Source organism: Pogoniulus pusillus, chromosome 4 (genome assembly GCF_015220805.1).
Source record: "Pogoniulus pusillus isolate bPogPus1 chromosome 4, bPogPus1.pri, whole genome shotgun sequence".
Classification (NCBI taxonomy): domain Eukaryota; kingdom Metazoa; phylum Chordata; class Aves; order Piciformes; family Lybiidae; genus Pogoniulus; species Pogoniulus pusillus.
In genome coordinates, this window is record NC_087267.1 from 32,862,680 (window position 1) to 32,878,660 (window position 15,981).

Sequence of the window (15,981 nt, forward strand, 5' to 3'; positions counted from 1 at the left end):
CTAGTATATTGTATGGGAGGCTGCTGCACACGAGTTGTAAATTGAGAGTATTTATGCCTGTCTCAAGTGACTGACCACCTCAAGCTAAAGTTCACAGAGCAGTTTTTGTTCAACATAAGCTTGCTAAGCCCAGCAGTATTTTATTATGCAAAACAACTTCACCAATACCAGAACTGTGGGCTTTTGGACAACATGGCAAAAGGCATGGCAGGGCTCTATGTGTTTGATTACTGTGGTTCCATCTGCTTTGAGCAGGAAATTGGCCCGGAGGCCTCCTGAGGTCTCTTTCCACCTCTGTTATACTGTGGTCCCATGATACTCTCTGGAATGTGAAGATGGTTCTGAAGGCAGGCCATGATCTCCTGGGTGGAGGAATTAAAAACTCTGCACATGGCTTGGAAGCAGCTTGATTCACTCCTTTTGGATCTTGCAGCAGTAGGAGGAAAACAGGTCATGACTACAGCCACCAGCTTGCAGGGACAGAGCTCCTATCCACAGCAGGAATATTTTCTAGCTTTAGACTAAAGGGGCACCTTTTATCCTTCACTTGTAAATTGGTTTGCATAGTTGGGATGCACCATTTGCATCTCTGCAATTCATATTAAAATGAGTAGGTTAGCAATAGGGTGAACTTGGATATTTGAGAATTTCTCTGTGTAGGCTAGAAAGAAAATACAGAGGATGAGATTCCAGATTCTCACATGGTCCAGCTTCACAGATTGCACTGAGTTGGAAGGGACCATCAAAGATTATCTTGTCCAGTCCCCCTGCAGTCAGCAGGGATACCTTCAACATGATTAGGCTGCCCAGGGCCTCATCAAGTCTGATCAAGCTTATCCATAGCTGTTGTTTAGTTGTCCACAAACAGTGGAGAGCTAAATCAGGTTAGAGCAGGCTGTTCAAACTTTAACTGGGAAATGAATATTGACACAGATAGATTGAGAAGACCAAAGTGAAAAGGTGACCTTAATTTTTTTTTTTTTTGCCATTACTTAGGATCTTTTTAAAGCCAACATTGTTTTCACCATAAGATCTAACATGCCACTACAGAATGTAGTATTTTAGATTTTTAATTAGTCAAACACAGAATTGTTTTAGTTGGAAAATACCTCTATGATCGTCGAGTCCGACTGTTAGCCTAACACCACCATGGCCATTAAACTGTATCCCAGAGTGCCATGTCCATGCACTTCTTGAACACCTCCCTGGGCAGCCTGTTCCAATGCCTGACCAGTTTTTCCAGTAATATCCAAACTAAACCTCCCCTGGCACGACTTCAAGCTGTTCTCTCTTGTTCTATTACCTGATACTAGGGAGAAGAGACCAGCCCCCAGTTCACTGCAACCTTTTTTCAGGGAGTTGTAGAGAGCAGTGAGGTCTCCCCTCAGCCTCCTCTTCTCCAGACAAAACAATCCCAGTTCCCTCATTTGTTCCTCACAAGACCTGTTCTCCAGACCCTTCACCAGATTTCTTGGCCTCCCTGGGACATGCTTCAGCCCCTGAATGTCCTTCTTGTAGTTGTAGTGAGGGCCCCAAAATGAAACCCAATATTTGAGGTGTGGCCTCACCAGTGCCCAGTACAGGGTCTTGATCACTTCCTTACTGCTGTTGGCCACACCATTGCTGATACAGATCAGGATGCTGGTGGCCATTTTGGCCATGCTATTGGTGTTTCACTAGATATTAAGATACAGTAGATTACAAAAGCTAAGAGAGGGACAACATACTCTTCCAAACACTGGGAAAGGTAAAAAACAAGGACCTGGCCGTGGCACTCTGTCAGTATAGAGAGATACTGAGTGCTTGTTCTGTTATTTATATGAGCTAGCTGCTTGGCAGATGCCACTGCAATATCTATTTATTTAAGATGTAGAAAAAAGAGAATTTGGTTTCCTTCATAATCCTACAAAACTAAGTGGTAATCAAAATATTTGATTTCCTGTAGCTGAGAAGAAATAATTGTCCTAATCTGCTTTCAGTTGGCAAGAAGCTCTAATCATTTCAGTCACATAAAATAGGTGGAAATTTAAAGCATTAATAAATTGTTATTCTCTGAGATGGAAGGAAAAAGGAAGCTGAAAAGTTTTATATACTGTTTCAAATGGTAATTTTTACTCTCTCCTAATGCATATATACTGTTGTGTGTATCCCTCTTTTTTACTCACACCAAGCAAATGTTTGGTGTTTTTTTTAGGACTGCAAAAGAAAGTTCTTTAAACTTTTAAAGTGTAGGCAATAGAGTTGCTCGCCCACCCTGGTTGTTACCTTAGCCAGTATTACAGAGAATGGACCTATAATTTATTCTCCTCTGGTTTTGCACTTGATAATGTTTGTTTCATTCCAATCCTGGTTAAAGAAAGCCTTTAAATGTTTGCATAAATTAATCCCTGGTCAGATCAGCACAGGGTCTAGCACAGGTTTCTATATTAAAGCACAGAAAAATGGAATCCATTTAATTTTGAGCTGATGTTAACACTTAGCTGTCCTATTCCTTCCCTTGTAGTTACTTCAAGTCATTGTATTTCTTTCAAGTGTATAACTCTATATATTCTTTAATGCCAAAGAGCAACAGCAGCACCTACATTGTGTCTTGTAAGCGTGTGCTGGACCACGAGTACACACAGGACTGTGCATGGACCACAGCACGCTTCAGAAGAGGGAGAAGTGTGCTCAGAGTTGTAGCTTTTAAAAACAGGTTTTGCACAGGGTGCACTGAGTGAGAGAAGTTCTGCAAGACTTGGACGCAAGTTTGGTCTGGCAACACTGAAAGAGTTACCATTAAGAGTGGTAGACAGTGTGTGGGAGGGAGAAATAGCCCATCTCTGAACATGCTGTGTTTTAAAAGTTGGTTTAATATCAAAAACATTTGCAAAATGAGACTTAGATTTATTTCCTTGGTGTTTATGTGCTCTTTTTGAGAAGGCTTTTGACATCTGCCTTTTAGTCTCAGATTTTATTTTTTTAAACAAAATTTAAATATAATCATCTTAGACTGACTTTTGAGTCCATTTCCCCACATGAGCAACCTCCAGAGATAAAACTCTAGAGATGAGAAAGAATGAAGTGGCTCTAGTTCCATTTGAATTTCCTGTGTGTGAAGGCAGAGTCTTAACTTATCCATGAAGTCCTGAGCATGATTTATGAATGTAAGCCACAAACTTCAACACAGGATGTCAGTCCCCAGTGAAGTGGTTGCCTTTTGCCCTCTAACACATATCCTAGCTTTTGCTGGCCGTTTTAATCCTTTTCCTCCAAAGACTTTTCACCTTTGATCAAGACTTTTAGAGCAAGTGTGATAATTAGTCTCCTGAACTTATGTCTGCATCAGTAATTATATCTTACGTGCCAGATTTCCCTGTCAGTTTTGGCTGAATACAGCCAAGATAGATGACTCTTTTTTTATAGCATCTCAGGGAAGAAATGACTGGGGCAGGGAGGAAAAGGCAGAGCCAAAAATGCACCTTTCAGAATACACAGGTCTTGTTCCTAGTGCTTTAATTAGACTCTGCTTTCCTGTCAAGTGGAAACTGAAAGAATAACTTAGTGGCGATTCACCTGTACCTGGAAGCCTCCTACTGAAGCACATTCTGCATCAACAGCTAGAAGTACTCTATGTATTTTCCTTGCTGGCCCCCAACACCAGCACCAGCTCTCAGCTGAGATTAATACATTGTTCTTGATTGCTCTTGAAGAAATTGTCACATAAATTTTCAGCCACAGCAGAAGATATAGGCTAAATAAGACATCATAGAATCAACCAGATTGGAAGAGACCTCCAAGATCATCCAGTCCAACCTAGCACCTAGCCCTAGCCAATCAACTAGACCATGGCACTAAGTGATCCAGTCTTTTCTTGAACACCTCCAGGGACAGTGACTCTACCACCTCCCTGGGCAGCCCATTCCAATGGCAAATCACTCTCTGTGAAGAACTTCCTCCTAATATCAAGTCTAGACCTCCCCTGGCACAACTTGAGATGTGAATACGTGTGAATCCAGTGTGAAATATGTGATACTTCCCTATTCAGTCACCACAGCAATTACTGGGTGTATGTCATTTTCTTTTCCATTCCAGCCCAAGCTTTCCAGATATCCAGCACTAACCATCTTCCCAGCAGAAGCAGAGAGGGAATGTAATCTGTGGAGACCCAGTCTGGGGGAAGAGCGTTGTGGGGCTTTAGAAGACCAATCTTAGTTTCATATTGCCAGCCACTTATGCCACTGGAGCTGCTGTTGTGTGTATCATTGTGAATTTACTCCAGTAGATGCATACACAAAAGGCCCTGCAAAGATATGCAATGCAGCGCCTAGCAGGCACAGGGTTAAGCTCTGCTAATGAGGCTGAGAAATACCCTTGTTTTCCTTGGTCATGTTGAGAACCCTTTTGAGTCTGTCATGAGATGGTGTATTTCACTATAGGAAACCTGCGTCTTTTTTCCCAGCCATCTCCCAAACAAGTTTGTCCTAATGCCTTCCCTCACCCAGGGAGAGGGCATGTGCCAAGCCCTTCTGTAAGGACAGAGTGCACACCATGTGTGTAAACTCCAGAACATGACCAAATAGTGACAGCTTCAAGGTAGGGCCAAGGGCAGGTACTGTGCTCCTGGACACACAGCTCAGCATACTGCATCTAATCAACAGGAGGCAGAGATTAATATTTCTCTAACTACAAGTTAGAGATGAATATTTCTCTAACTACAGGTTCATGACTGTATGCAAGTGGCCGTAGGTTTTCCTTCCAAACCACCTGGAGCAAATGTTCATAGCACAGTGGGGTATTTCTTAGGGTATGCTCAGAGAAGCTGGAAGTGCTGCACTTTTAAGCTTGTCGGCACTTGAGTAGGATGGCACTTCAAGCCCTGTTTCACAGGTGATGGGAGCTATATAGTTCAAGTGGAAAATCAGCAAGTCATATTTCTTTCTGTGCTTTTCAGTGACAGACAATCTAAAAGTCTTCATTGGCACCCAATTTCAACATGAGTAGTTGGGCTTTAGGAAGGAAAATTCTTTACTGAATTGCTGTAATTGATGCATGGGGTTAGTAATGGCCTTGAACTGACAGTGAGCCTTGACACCTGATAGAGTATTCCTGTGTTAAGACCTCTTTCTTCCTCTGTCAGCAGTTTACCTCCTCTTGCTACTTTAAAAACTCATTTTCCTTTCTCTCTTGCATAGCTCCAAGGAGACAAATACATCTAAGCTAATGGAAGTGTGAAGTTAATATAAAGGGAACCTTATTGCCTCTAAGTTGTTTTCATTTTGAAGCTCTCACTTTACCATGTCAGGATGTCCCTGTTCCCTCCTGTTCTTCTTTTCTCATCTCTTTGGAAAGATTAATTCCTAGTGAGGAATTACCTCTAGGGACATGCAGAGCATGCATCTTAACATTTTGTCTGACTGACAGCTTAGATTTGATTAGTCACTTGCCCTTTAGCTGGCAATAAATAGCATACAATGAAAGTGGGATGACAGACTGGTGCAGAGTAACATCAGTTAATTGTTAGTAAGTACCTTTCATCTAAGCAGTATTTAACTACATTAAAGATAGTGTAGAAACTTCTGAAAAAAAAATCAGAAAAATCAGTTTCTGGATATATATCAAGAAAACAACCCCCCTAATTGATAGCTGAATAATTATCTTATACTTGTAGAGTCTTTTTCAAGTGTCGCCAGTGTTGTTTTTATTATAAGTGCTATAAAGATTGTGTAGCTTTTAAACTTCAGTGTAAATATATGGGCATGGATAGGGTGTGAATATGTTACACATGTTTAAAAGAGAATAAAACTTGTTCCAGTAATGTCATTAATGAGGTAAGAACATGGAGGTTTAGGTTGGATATTAGGCAAATTTTCTTTAGTGAAAGACTGGTCAGGCATTGGAACAGGCTGCCCCTGGAGAGGGAGTCCATGTTCCTGGAGCTGTTAAAAAGTATGTGGACATGGTTTAGTGGCCATGGTGGTATGGGGTTGGCAGCCAGACTGGATGATCTTAAAAGTCTTTTTTGAAACAGTTCTGTGGTTGTATAACATCACCACCAAACAAAGTTCCATGCAGGAACTTCCCCTTTTGCTCTTGTTTCTAAAAGCAGCTTAATTCATGTGAGCTGGACTTGATTATTGTCTTCTGCTCTGTTAATAAAGCAGAAATGCAGAGAAAACCAAGCAGGTGATGCTGGTAAACTGATAGCAGTGACACCCTTTAATAATTTTCTGAAGCTGCCCTGGCCAGTGCAGAACTCACCCACGGACCCACTGCAAAACTTAAGCTGATGTGAACATGTGCTGTCAGAAGCAGTGCCCTCAGGGTGCAGCTTGCTCCTGCTATGGAACAGCAAGAATTGGCTTCTCGTCTGCATTATCAAGCAAGGGTTGATAGACACAGAGAGATGCAGACCATTCAGCTGGCTGCTGGCTCTCTCCCCAGATCCCGTTTTTCTCACACACATGCAGAGATGCAGCAAACAGAACACGGTTTGGTGTTACTGGTTTCAGCTGGGGTTTGTTTGCATTCAGACACAGTCAGCTCCCCTCTGCATGTGGTCTGTGTTCCAAGTCTGTGCTCAGCTGCCCCATAAAAGAATTTTGTGGTTGCTGTTGATGTTGTCTACATCCTGGATGATATCCTGAGCTGTTGCAGAAGCAGCATCTCTGAAATCCCAGTTCACTGCTAATGCAAGTTCTCTTTCTCAGGGCCTGCAAAGATCCCTCTCTTCCACCTTGTCAGCCTGGGCCAGGAGTAGAAATGTTGAGCAAAATACCTTCTGTGCCTTAGGTGTGACACTGAGGGAGTCTGGCTGGAAAGCTGCCGGTCAGAAAGCTGCTGTGCTAGATAACAGCCTGCTGAACAGGAGCCAGCAGTGTGCCCAGATGGCCAAGAAGGCCACCAGCATTCTGTCCTGGATCAGGAAGAGTTGTGGCCAGCAGGAGTGGGAAAGTGATTGTCCCCCTCTACAGGGCACTGGGTAGGCCTCACCTTGAATACTGGGTTCAGTTTTGAGGCCCTCACTGCAAGAGGGACATTTTCATGCTAGAGTGTGTCCAGAGAAGGGCAACAAAGCTGGTGAGGGGCCTGGAGCACAAACCCTATGAGGAGAGGCTGAGGGAGCTGGGGTTGTTTAGCCTGGAGAAGAGGAGGCTCAGGGGTGACCTTATTGCTGTCTACAACTACCTGAAGGAAGGTTGTAGCCAGGTGGGGGTTGGCCTCTTCTCCCAGGCAACCAGCTACAGAACAAGGGGACACAGTCTCAAGTTGTGCTGGGGAAAGTATAGGCTGGATGTTAGGAGGAAGTTCTTCCCAGAGAGAGTGATTTCCCATTGGAATGGGCTGCCCAGGGAGGTGGTGGAGGCACCGTCCCTGGAGGTGTTCAAGAAAAGCCTGGCTGAGGCACTTAGTGCCATGGTCTGGTTGATTGGTTAGGGCTGGGTGCTAGGTTGGACTGGATGATCTTGGAGGTCTCTTCCAACCTGGTTGATTCTATGATTCTATGAAACTGGTGAGGGATCTGGAGAACAGATCTGGTGAGGAGTGGCTGAGGGAGATGGACTTGCTTAGTCTGGAGAAGAGGAGGCTGAGAGGGAGACTTCACTGCTCTCTACAACTCCCTGGAAGGAGGTTGCAGTGAGGTGGGTGTTGGTGTCTTCTCACAAGTAACTAGCGATAGGACAAGACCAAATGGTCTCAAGTTGTGCCAGGGGAGTTCATGGTGGTGTTGGGTTGATGATGGGACTTGACAATCTTGGACCCCTTTTCTAACCTTAATGGTTCTCTGATTTTTCTTGTGTGTGTCTAGGGGCATGGCAAACCAGGAACTTGCTCAAAACATGGATCGACATAATGAAACAGATTTGCAAAGCTTGTCTGATGGTGCTGTGTCAGCCCCAAAGCTGGCTGTGGGATGCCATTTCAGTCACCACAGCTGATCCTTTTAAAGAAGCCTGGGCACGTGTCTAGTTTTGGTGCTTGGTCCTGTTCTGGCTTGTGTGCATGATATGCCTGTGAGGGAATTCATAGAAACATCTGTAGTGATTGTGCAAAGCTTTAATACTCTACTTCATACTTCTAAATAAGGATGGAAGGCTCAGCTCTCCTGCCTTTCTTTATACACTGGGGAGATGTTCTGGCTTCTATTTTACTCGCTAGTCACTGTGGTTGCTGGGCATGAGAGCAGGCAAAGAAATGCAGGTAGAAATAAAGAATGACTAGCACCATTAGTAGGGCAGTTCTGTATGAGAGAAACAAACACTCAAGTTGCATTGTATTTCTAGCTGACTATGGGAACACAAAATGACAAACATCTCTCTGTGCTACATCAGCTGGTCTGTTGGCTGTGAGTTGTGGATGGGAAGCAATTATTTTTTAGACAAACCTGGTGAGAACTCAAGTATAGAAACTCTGTGTGACACTATAAGGATATCAGTTCCTCAGAGGCGGGGGCAGGCTGAGACCAGAGAAAACCAAGGAAACAGAATATTGTTTGCAAAGTGAATTGCCAGGTGACAGGCAGTGTGCCGGTGCTGGGCTTCTTACTTTGAGGGAGGGAAAAAAGAAAGACTTATGATAGTTTTTATTTTTAATAAAAGGAGAAACTCCACTTTATGTTGTCTGGAAAATGAAGGACATTAACATAAAGAACAACCTAATTGGCAGCAAACCCCTGTGAAGTGTACCAAGAAACGATGTAGGGTCTCATTTTGTTTGGGAGATGTTTGACAGAGACCTGAGACAGAGCTTGGTTGTTCCTCCATTTGCTTCTAGAGAGGATTTATGGACACATATTCCAACTCCACATCTCTGTCAATAGCATGGAACAGTGTAGCCATTAGGTGTTGCCTGCTGCATTAGGTGACTATATTTTCCCAGTGCAGCATCTCTGCATCCTGGCCGTGGGAGAAGTGCTTACTTAAGCCTTTCATTGAATCCCTGTGCCAATGTTTTTTATTACCAATTAAACCATTTTACTTTAGCAACTTTTCTTTTTGCTATGTGCTGAAAAAGATCCTGCAAATTATTCTATGAATTTAAGAGCACAGAAAGAAGAACACAGGATGGAAGCAGAATGGGACTTGTGATTTGGTTAGTCATGCATACAGACATGCATATACATATATAAATATGCTACATTATTTATTGTTGTCTTTTTTTATGTTTACAGGGCTACAGCTACTCATAGGGGCCAAGTTATATTCAAGGATGCCTTAGCACAACAGCTGTGTGAACAGGGAGGTAAGAGTCATCATCTTACTAAAGTGTAGTTTTCCATTGTGCTCATGTCAGTGCTGCTTATCACGGAACCTACTTTGAGGTGAACTTGACATCAGAATCTCATATAATTAAAAATTATACTTTCTTTAGCTTCATATCTCCCATTTATTATCTGGGAAACCCCTGTCCTCTGTGCTAGACACTGGGGAAGATACAAAGTTAGAGTAAATCCCACTGCAGTACACACTCACCTGAAATCAGCCTTTAACAACCAGCGGTTTTGTTTTGTGAAAACCCCAAGTTGACTTTTAACTCTCACTGTGTTAAGCACAAGCAAAAAAATGCAATATGCCTGCAGCAAAGGCTTTGTTTGCTATCCAGCTCAGACACATCTTTGTCAAGGGCCTGCTTTCCCATTTTTGTGAAAGTAGGCCATCAGATTTTTGCCCGTCACCTACAACATTTGATCATTTTTATAGCTAAACAAAATGTTTGACTTAGGCGAAACTTTGAGAATCTAATTGTTTGCATGACTTATCATAAATATCCTTTTAATGAATAACCTAAAGCTAAACCTCTTGCTGTCAGACGGTGTCTGATAACAGTACACTGCTTTGAACCTGCTTCATTAAAGCAGTGAGAAGTAGAGGAAGTATCTATCATTTTTGGTACAAAGAGAAAGGAATTTCTTTGCTGATTGTTTTCTCCACAAAACTCCAGTGATATTTCTGTGTGAAAAAAGACAGTGAAACATGGGTCTACCAACCTAAACAAAATACTTTGATTAGCATAGATCATAGAATGATCTGGTTTTTAAGGAGTTAGAAGTGTGTTTCCATATTAAGAAGCAAGAGGAAAATCTCACAAAATTCATTAGGGGGTATTAGAACTCTAGGGGATTTTTCATGGGCATAACTTGTCACGGAGGGGTATCACAGTATCACCAAGGTTGGAAGAGACCTCGTAGATCATCAAGACCAACCCTTTACCACAGAGCTCAAGGCTAGACCATGGCACCAAGTGCCACGTCCAATGCTGCCTTGAACAGCCCCAGGGACAGCGACTCCACCACCTCCCCGGGCAGCCCATTCCAGTGTCCAGTGACTCTCTCAGTGAAGAACTTTCTCCTCACCTCCAGCCTAAATTTCCCCTGGCGCAGCCTGAGGCTGTGTCCTCTCGTTCTGGTGCTGGCCACTTGAGAGAAGAGAGCAACCTCCTCCTGGCCACAACCACCCTTCAGGTAGTTGTAGACAGCAATAAGGTCACCCCTGAGCCTCCTCTTCTCCAGGCTAAACAATCTCAGCTCCCTCAGCCTCTCCTTGTAGGGTTTGTGCTCAAGGCCTCTCACCAGCCTCGTCGCCCTTCTCTGGACACGCTCAAGCATCTCAATGTCCCTCCTAAACTGGGAGGCCCAGAACTGAACACAGTTCTGCCACCTCTGCCAATTGTGGTGGAGGGGAGAAATTAATTGGTGCGAGATGATATTCCATAAAAATATATAATTTATTACTTTCAATATTCTGAACTCTTGCCACCCCCAACCACTATATTTTAATATTAAAAGGATCTACACAGTTATGAAAGACATTCTAGGATTAGTATCAAACCATAACTTATTAATAACTAGCAAACAATTCAAACTATAAACAGAGAGAGGAGTTTCCCCACGGCAAATACTGCTTGGGGTCAATATGCTGTTTGCCCAGTATGAGCTGAAGCTCTTTCTGCTCTAGTGGCAGGAGGCAATAGAAATTACAGAGGCATTAAAGCATTTACTTACAAATTCTTATTAATTATCAATCACCCTTGGGGCTGTGTCACAGCCTATTACAAGTGTCCAGTCTTCAGGGGAATCTGCCCGTGGACTTTGAGGCTGGGATCCTCCTGGCTTCAGGGGAAAGGACAGTCTCTGACCTTGTTCTCCTGGCTTCTTCTGGATGCTCTGTCCAGGGATTCCTAGGCAGGACCTCAGATGCAGAAGGAGTGCGATGTAACATTGGCCCTATAGGCCAATCGCATGCAGACAATCCTTCTGCACCCGGTAGCTTGGCGGCAGTGGCACGCCTCAGGCAGTAAGGCAGCGGGCAGGCAGTAGGGTGCACAGCTGTACGGGAGTCTGGGCTCCCTAGATACAGGCAGGCTTATGCATAATAATGAGAGTGAGTGAGCAACTGTTTAGCCTGGAGAAGAGGAGGCTCAGGGGTGATCTTATTACTGTCTACAACTACCTGAAGGGGCATTGTAGCCAGGTGGGGGGTGGCCTCTTCTCCCAGGCAACCAGCAATAGAACAAGGGGACACAGTCTCAAGTTGTGCCAGGGTAGGTATAGGCTGGATATTAGGAAGAAATTCTTCACAGAGAGAGTGATTTCCCATTGGAATGGGCTGCCCAGGGAGGTGGTGGAGGCACCGTCCCTGGGGGTCTTCAAGAGAAGACTGGATGGGGCACTTGGTGCCATGGTCTAGTTGATTGGATAGGGCTGGTTGCTAGGTTGGACTGGATGATCTTGGAGGTCTCTTCCAACCTGGTTGATTCTATGAATACTTCTATGAATACTATGAATACTTCTATGAATGTGGGGGGGCCTGAACACTTTGTTTACCTGTGTACCCCCATTTATTAAATGTGGGCCGAGATTAATGGCCCATTGGCCACCAAAATGACCAATCAGCTTGGCAGTTAGCTAACCATACCATAATATGCAAAAGCCACAGGCCTGGACCTTCCAAATATGGGAATCACATGGGTCTTATACTAGGCAGGCACGAGCTGGGTGTGTGGGGGCTTACACAACCATCTTACACAATCGGGGGTCCTGGGCAGGCCAGACTTTATGGCACCAGGTCTGTTGTGCCCCTTTGTGCTCGTTATGTGTTTACTTCTAGTTATGGGCAGAAAAACGTGTCCAGGCAGCCTTTTTTTGGGCCTATGGGCCCTCCATGACATAACTCTGTAATGGCTTGTGAAAGAAAACACCAAAAATTGTCAGGAGCTTATGTTGAGTTATGTAAGGTAATAATAGGTACCTACCTCTATGATAATGAGGGGAAAGTATTTCAATTTTTGATTTCAGTATTTGAATTTTCAGTATTTTAATATTTCAATGGGAAGTAGGAAAGGGGATTCAGAGAGGTGACTGAAGATGTATGCTGACATGCCAGGAATTTAGGTCTGCTTTGAATGAAGTAAAAAAAATATAACCCAGATTCTGGAGTAGGAAAGGAGTCCCCAGACTAGGGGACACAGTCTCAAGTTGTGCCAGGGAAGGTATAGGCTGGGTGTTAGGAGGAAGTTCTTCCCAGAGAGAGTGATTGGCATTGGAATAGGCTGCCTGGGGAGGTGGTGGAGTCACCATCTCTGGAGGTGTTCAAGAAAAGACTGGATAAGGCACTCAGTGCCATGGTCTAGTTAACTGGCTAGGGCTGGATGCTAGGTTGGACTGGATGATCTTGGAGGTCTCTTACAACCTGGTTGATTCTATGCTTCTATGACTGGGCCAGGCATGTATGGGTGTTTTTACTGTGTGCAGGGAAAAAATACCTGGATAGGTTACCAAGATATATTTAGTATTCAGAACAGGAGATGAGTTGTATTCCCATAGTATGGGTGTGTATAAACACTATTTTGGTGACTAATAAAAGGTGATTTGGGGACAGAAGTGTTGGCAGGATCACCCTTTGAGATGTCCTAAGAAGAATGGTGAGGATATCTCACACAGGCTACTTGCTCAATCAACACCAGTTATGAGTGGAAGAATCATCAGCATAAAATTATGTAAAGCCTCATAAACAGATTAAATTCCCCAAATCAGGACTGCACAATGAGTGCACTGCAGCCAAAGACAGCTTGCAGTGACCAGAACAGGTAAGGGAAGATGGAAGATGTGTTGATGGCAGGCTGACAGGAAGCCAGAGTGCTGGCTATGACCAGCACTTTGAAAGCTATGTGCAAGCAAACTGAAAGGAAATACATGATTATCAGTGTCAGAACTGGCAGGATGATCAAGGAGAATATGAGCAGTGCAGCAAGACTTCTCCTTACTTGAAAAAAATACCTTGATAAGCAGATACTAGAGAGTAGGAGTCCATCTGTACAGGCTTTGATAATTCTTCCTTCAGATACTTTCTACCAGGAGATCTTAGTAGGAGAGACAACAGCAGAAATAGGAACTTTTTTACACTCCCCTTTCTTACGTTTCTCCATTTTGGAGCATAACTTAACCTCAAATCAGCATTTTAGAAATACTTATGTTAGTTAGATCAAGTTATGTCACAGCATGCTGTCCCTCAGGGTGTTAAATCTCATCCCATTGGCCTCTGCTGGATGGGTGGGCAGAGGCCAATGGGATGAGATTTAACAAGGCCAAGTGCAGGGTTCTGCACTTTGGCCACAACAACCCCAAGCAGCACTACAGGCTGGGGACTGAGTGGCTGGAAAGCAGTCAGGAGGAAGGGGACCTGGGGGTACTGATAGACAGTAAGCTGAAGATGAGCCAGCAGTGTGCCCAGGTGGCCAAGAGAGCCAGTGGCATCCTGGCCTGCATCAGGAACAGTGTGGTCAGTAGGACAAGGGAGGTTATTCTTCCCCTGTACTCAGCACTGGTCAGGCCACACCTTGAGTACTGTGTCCAGTTCTGGGCCCCTCAATTCAAGAAGGATGTTGAGGTGCTGGAACATGTCCAGAGAAGGGCAACAAAGCTGGTGAGGGGCCTGGAGCACAAATCCTATGAGGAGAGGCTGAGGGAGCTGGGCCTATTTAGCCTGGAGAAGAGGAGGCTCAGGGGTGATCTTATTACTGTCTACAACTACCTGAGGGGACATTGTAGCCAGGTGGGGGTTGGCCTCTTCTCCCAGGTAACCAGCAATAGAACAAGGAGACACAGTCTCAAGTTGTGCCAGGGTAGGTATAGGCTGGATGTTAGGAAGAAGTTCTTCCCAGAGAGAGTGATTCCCCATTGGAATGGGCTGCCCAGGGAAGTGGTGGAGGCACCGTCCCTGGGGGTCTTCAAGAACAGACTGGATGAGGCAGTTAGTGCCATGGTCTAGTTGATTGGATAGGGCAGGGTGACAGGTTGGACTGGATGATCTTGGAAGTCTCTTCCAACCTGGTTGATTCTATGATTCTATAGGTGAAAATGGGATTTGTGTATCACTTGTGTGTAGAGAATAAAAGATGCTGATGTACCAACCCTGGGTCTTCACTGGCTGCTCATCTGTGACAGCTGTGCTTTGCCTTCTGCTCCTGCCCAGCCACTGACAGCCATGTCCTGCATCACTTCCCTGAAAGGGCCTCCAGCTTTCCCATCTTGTCATAGTCTCCTGCGTCATCATGACTTTAGAGTTCCCCATGATTTTCATCCCAGTTCTTTGCTTTTTACAGTCACTTTGAGACTTTCTGAATTTGTCTTCTCCAAATATGTGATGTCATTTTGTTTACTTCAAAAATAGATCATTTTCATTTAGCCAGGCATCACCCAGAGGTACTGTTCTATGTTCAGCTGACAGTGTATGACCATCCTGTAATCAGATTTCCCTGCATGTGTAAGCTTCTTAGAGGCTTTCTTGGTCCTTCCCACATTTTTATTCTCACCAAGGCTTAGTTCAGCTCATCCACAATTTTCTTTACTGAGTCAACCACCCTACTGCCCATTGCACTTCCTCCTGTTACCCATTCCAGCATCAGGCTCCCCTCTGCCCATCTGTTGTAATTTCTTCACCAGACAATGTGCACTGCCTTAGTTCCCTTAAACAGCGTTGTTCTAACTCCTGTATTGTTGGGCTTAATTTTCCTGTTCAAATAGAAGATGTTCTCTCTGAGGCAAGACTCACTGCTTCTATTCCATGAAGACAGTCACAGTTTCATCAATACTATTAATGTAAACAAATAATTCCTTCAGAAAAGAACTAGTGAATGTATTTAGATGCAGATATCATAGCAAGAGAGATGCATAAAAGCAAGGTAGATTGACATAAGTGAGGTTTTAGGTCTGTTTCTGGCCCTAAATATTACCATACTGAAATTCTCTAGTGAATGATGTGTCATAATAAATAAAGTAAACCCATAGCCTACTTCTTAGATTTATAACAGGATATCTTTTTAATAAGTGTGTTCACTGAAGGTGATGTCAGACTTCATAATAACCAGTACAAAGGATATACAAAAAGATGGGAAAGCAGCATAGAGTCTCAGAAATCATGTTCATTGTGGCTGTCCACCCTCAGATGTGCATTAGTAAATCCTGACAGAGCTAATGGGATTTGTGCAATGAAAGGAAAGCATAGTTCTTATTTTGAAGAGAATTAGAGGATGATAAAGGGTGGTGTTAAGGGATGGCAATGACAAACAAGCAGTCCTATGTATAATGTAAATGGAATAAAGAATGATGCCATAGGGAAAGACACCCAAGAAAGCAAAATAATCACTTGAAAAGCTGTGTGTTCAGCATATAATAAATATTTTAGGAAGCTAGAGAGATCTTGAGGACTGATGTAAGCTTTAAAGTTTATAAGAATTTTATTGGATATAGAAGAAAAGAGGCATAAAAATTGCAAGACAAAAGAGTTAATCCGGCACAAACATCCAAGAGAATAAAGTGCATAAACCAAGGCAGAAAAGGTGAATGTCCTAAAAATACTTTTGGAGGCAAACAAGGGTGCTAATGATTGGCAGTGTTGTTGCCATTAGTAAAATCTTTCATTAACAATATCTTTAGCTTTTTGATCTAATGGCAAACTAAATCAAAAATAAGGTAAAACATTATTGTGCAGATTGATTCATGCT

The 15,981-nt window shown here is 43.6% G+C and overlaps 1 protein-coding gene across 2 annotated transcripts in view; it reads left to right on the top strand.

The window, feature by feature from the left end:
* Positions 1–15,981, top strand: part of RELN (reelin) — a 314,867-nt gene that overhangs the window by 116,482 nt on the left and 182,404 nt on the right. For both annotated transcript variants that reach the window (XM_064142519.1, XM_064142520.1), the window contains exon 4: positions 9,152–9,222. In XM_064142519.1, the coding sequence (XP_063998589.1) occupies positions 9,152–9,222 (71 nt within the window). The remainder of the gene's footprint in view (positions 1–9,151; positions 9,223–15,981) is intronic.